This window comes from Trachymyrmex cornetzi, unplaced genomic scaffold (genome assembly GCF_001594075.2).
Source record: "Trachymyrmex cornetzi isolate Tcor2-1 unplaced genomic scaffold, Tcor1.1 scaffold1147, whole genome shotgun sequence".
In the NCBI taxonomy this organism is placed as follows: domain Eukaryota; kingdom Metazoa; phylum Arthropoda; class Insecta; order Hymenoptera; family Formicidae; genus Trachymyrmex; species Trachymyrmex cornetzi.
In genome coordinates, this window is record NW_017295705.1 from 23,587 (window position 1) to 28,510 (window position 4,924).

The 4,924-nt window shown below is 31.9% G+C and overlaps 1 protein-coding gene across 1 annotated transcript in view; it reads left to right on the forward strand.

The window, feature by feature from the left end:
* Window positions 1–1,021, forward strand: part of LOC108764675 (glutaryl-CoA dehydrogenase, mitochondrial-like) — a gene marked incomplete at its 5' end in the record, with an annotated part of 23,882 nt that extends 22,861 nt beyond the window's left edge. Inside the window, 2 exon segments of the mRNA XM_018513016.1 lie at window positions 613–773; window positions 954–1,021. Of these exon segments, the coding sequence (XP_018368518.1) occupies window positions 613–773; window positions 954–1,021 (229 nt within the window).
* Window positions 1,022–4,924: the final 3,903 nt, after the last annotated feature.

The window sequence follows — 4,924 nt, forward strand, 5'->3', positions numbered from 1 at the left end:
ATGAAATATTATTTTTATCATTTTCGGTTTAAAATATTTTTAAAAAGAATTCTTTTTTTTAGTGAATTTTGATATTTTATAAAATTATAACACAATCCGGAATAATTCATCAAAAATGATACAGCTCGAAATATTCCCGACAGTTTATATTTACTTTTTGATCAGCTAAAACGATTAAATTTAGAACAAAACAATTTCTCAAAATTTCAATCATCAAAACTGACTTGAATCTAAATATTGTCTGAAGAAGATTTTCCTTTTTATTTACAAAAACGACACAATTTAAAATGTGTCACTCTTGTGGATGATATTATAATCTCTTTGAAAATCTTAAGAGAACGACAAAAATGCTATTTGGAACGAACTATAAATTTAAGTTTGTTCATTTTAGACGATTGATAGAGTAATTTTTATACCAAGCTCATTTGTGCTAATAAATATAATATCACATTTTTTGAGTTGTGTCACTTTTGAAGTAAGAGAACGATATTATCTTGTTATGTTACACGTGTATTAGTGGTATAAAAGTAATCGCTAATACATAACATACAGTCATATGCGCGTAATGTGTACGCGTATAAGAAAGGCAAGAAATGATTTTGCGTGCCGTAGAGCTGCGCCGGAAATGATTTCCGTCATTAAGAGAAACTCGACCATCAAAGCGCTGGAGATCGTGCGAGCCGCGAGAGATATGCTAGGCGGAAATGGGATCTCGGACGAGTACCATGTGATTAGGCACATGATGAACCTGGAAACGGTCAACACTTACGAAGGTAACACTTACGCGAGGATCGTCCCAAGAAGATCGGCGATCATTTAGCACGTTGTAATGGGTAGCGTTATTCGAGACTATTTTCTTACTCTCTTTCTCTCGCTCGCTCGCTCGCTCTCTCTCTCTCTCTCTCTCTCTCTCTCTCTCTCTCTCTCTCTCTCTCTCTTTCTCTCTTCCACAGATACAAGCGATATTCACTCTTTGATTCTCGGGAAGGCGATCACTGGTATTGCTGCGTTCTCAGGATAAGCAACTCAAGTATCCGAATGATAAGACTGCCTTTGTACGCCACGAGCGTTTGACATGCTTGTGCCTCAATTTTTTTGTCTGTACGATCATTTTAAACTTTAAGTAGTGGGTATGTGGGTTGATCACAGCTCTTCAAAAAGACAAGTTTTCTTAACCTTCCAGAGATGACATTGTCAACAAAAAATAATTTTTTTATTGATTTTATTTAAAAAAGTCTTGCAAGTTATAATAATCGATTGAGATGTATATATATTTTTTTTATCGATATATATAGCCTTTCAGGCGATTAGAAGTACTATATATTTCAATATTCACATGCATTTCCACCTTTATTAAGCTTACAAGACCAAATTGAAAGTAAAATCAAATTGGAAATATTTAATACCTTCTTTGTACTTATTTGTGCATCTCCATCTTTAATTTTTAAGTGTAACTGCACAAATTTCGAGTTTATTCCGAATTTAATTTTAAAATAAATATTACAAATGTGCAACAAAAGAATTAAAAATCTTAGAGGGTTACAAATTTTATTTGTAAAAAAATAAGAAATAAAAAACCCAAATACCCACAAATTTTAAAATTCATTATTTTTACATTCCTCTATCTTGCACAAAGATATAACAAATGTAAATTTAACTGTAACATAATATACTAGTAAAAAATATAATTATAAAAATAAAATTTTTTGAAGTGTGTTCTGAGCGTCCCATCTACCAACTTAGTTAAAAAAAATAATCTTCCTACTTATAAAGATTAATTATTTTTTTTAAATGTGTACAAAATTTCTTTTGTACGTTTTGAATATTTTGTAACTTATTATTGATTTATACTGATATATCGAATAACCAAATTTGTATTTCTTGTACGAAAGGTTGAGGTCCTAATAAATTATGTTGCACACGATGTATTAAAAAAAAAAAGACGATGATAGTATCTCTCCCTTCCTCTGGTGTCCTCTTCGCACAACTCCACAATTTTCCGCCTCTGCATCCAGATCGTCGCGCGTTTCCGCCGCGAATAAGGCTTTAATCACTCGATACACTTTATTGCTCGTTTATTCTCTACTTTACGTTTTAACAATTTCATGGTGTGTGCTCTTTCATTATGCGCCGTTTATTCCGCTCGTTCATTCGCCCATGATTTCTGTGCACGCGTGGCTCTCGGCGGAAAACGGTCGCGCTGCGAGAAGCGCGAATCGACTTCTGTTCTTCTTCGAGGTTGATTTCCAAATGTTTGTGATTCGCGCGATTCTGGATAGTCCTGGATCTCTCTTGCGGCCAAGATCAATTTTCATGAAATCGCATTTCGAACTAAACGCGCTTAATCTTTAGAATTGAAATTTCTGTATATTAAAGCTTCTCTCTCAAAAATGCGAATGTGTCATGAAACCCGTATCAGACTGTGCACTGTCAAAAAATTTCATCATGTAAAATTATGACAATTATGGTGAATAATTTTAATAGTAGAGATGGTTACTGTTTACAAACGAAATTATCATTTTTATAGTAATTAAACAATTTGCAAAAGTAAATTTAGATTGAAGTTTAGAAATATTTACGTAATATAATTCAACGAATTACGTACAATTTTTCTTAAAGTTCCTGACTACTCACCATGATTCTCTTCAGACTGCTGACGTCAGAAGCGAGAAAATACATAATAGAAATACTTCGGAAATATATTAAAATAGAAATATTTTTCAATATAAAATAATATTTGCATTTGATACAGTATACTTGTAAAATATACCGAAAATTTTCCTTTTATTTCGGAATAGAGTGAAATTGTATCTATTTTAATTCAATAGCTGTTATATAGCTTGTTCGTTTTCTAGTTAAAATAATTCAATTTCAAATATATGATTATTTATCGATTATATCGGATCACAAAGAGAGTTTTCGGTATATAAAATTTCGTAAATATTGTTTTATTAAAAAAATATATTTTAATATTGTTTAAAAGAATTTTTTTTAAGTATTGTTTTCGCTTCTGACATTACAATTCAAGATGGCAGCAGTGAATAGGCAGGAACTTTAAACTATTGATATGTATGATTTACATTTGATTGTAAAAACGCAAATATAATATGTGTGATATTATCATGTTATGTCTGTAATATTACAACAATTTGTATATTTACATAAAAACTATAAAGTATGCTATTGTTATTGTGTGTAATTTTCCATTTATCATAAAGATACACAATTAGAGTTAAAAGTACTAATTTTGTAAAAACACAATTTTATATATTTTTACTACAAATTGTGCAATTTTTACACATATTATTTATAAAACAATATTAAGATTAGAAGCGGACTTTCGGATTTACAATACAATCAAACTGAAATAATATTTCCTCAAATTAAATTAGATCTTCAATTTGACGCTACTAACATCATAAAACCTGTAAAGAACTTGTAATTGAAAAATATTACTTCAATCGGGATTCTCGAGCCCGGATCCCATTCGAGCGTGCTTCCAATTCGATCTCCAAGGCATGTATTATTTATATAACTATAAATACTTCTTTTACAGTTTGCGCACACTGAAAACAAATTTACCGAATTTTAATAAATTTGTGTGAATAGTACTGACTAAATACTTATTAAATGTAAATATATACTTATTTTTTAAAAGAATCATTAAGTATCTTTTTTATTAAGTAAATATTTATTTACTGTAAGTAACTGCTTAGTATTATTCAAACAAATATTTATTAAAATTTAGTCATTTTTTTGGTGCACTGAAGATTGAACATTGAATGGAAGATTAGAATTCAATATAATTCAATCAGATAATTTATTTTTAATCCATTTTGTTCTGATAGGTTGAAGTCTAATCTCCAACTTGCAATTCTGCAATGTAGAAATATTCTAATATGGGCGTGGAACGCGTAACAGCATACTTGTCGTTGGATACCATTAAGTACCACGATTGAGATCGCGAGATCATGAAAATTGGCGCCGCTGCCTCCAAACGATCGCAGAGAATCGAGAGAACGTCGTTAATTAGACATCTTCGAAGGCGCGTCCGTCACCGACGAAGCTTCCGGCACATCCAGAGAATGCGGTCAGCCTTTCGTTCAGTGGTCCAAATTATAAACAAAAAAAACGATAGGATCGATGTATTTACAGATCGATCGTGCTCTTTTCATCCTCATCTTCATGATCTTAAATTAATCAGCCGATAATGTACAATGCCGACATTCCTCATTCGCACTTTCTCTCTCTCTCTCTCTCTCTCTCTCTCTCTCGCTAATTCTCTCTTTCTCTCTCTCTTTCTCTCTCCTATTCGATCTAACAACTAGGTCTCCGTATAAATATAAATACCTGTGATAATGGCGCTATTCGCCTATGATATAGTATATACACTTTTAATTTTAATATCTATGTACCTGACTATTGGACGAGACCCCTCTCTGCTGATTTTAATTATTTATTTATTTACCTTATATACTATTGTATTTTTTTACTTTTTCATAGCTACGCTATTTTAATCTTTACTTCTTTTTACTCTATTCTTTTCCATCTTCTTTCTATTTCCTTTTCTTCTATTTTCTAAGTACTATTGTACTCCTCTTTCAATCTTTTACCTTTATACCTTTCTATATTTTATACTACCTGTTTGTGGGGCCCTGACCGTTCGAGTGTGTATGCCGCGTTCGCAATTTTTGTATTTTAGTCGAGTGTGAATGTGCGCGATTTATACTTAATTAATTTTATTACTATTATTATTTATATGGCTGCGCGCGCTCCTCCGGGACTTTTATTTTTTGACGACACCTTTGTGATATCCCGGAGGAGCATCAATCTGTGATAACGAATCCCCCCAGCTTGCGTGCTGGGGGGATGAAAAATAATGTGATACAATTACGTAGACTGGGGATCTCGATCCCCAGTCTTT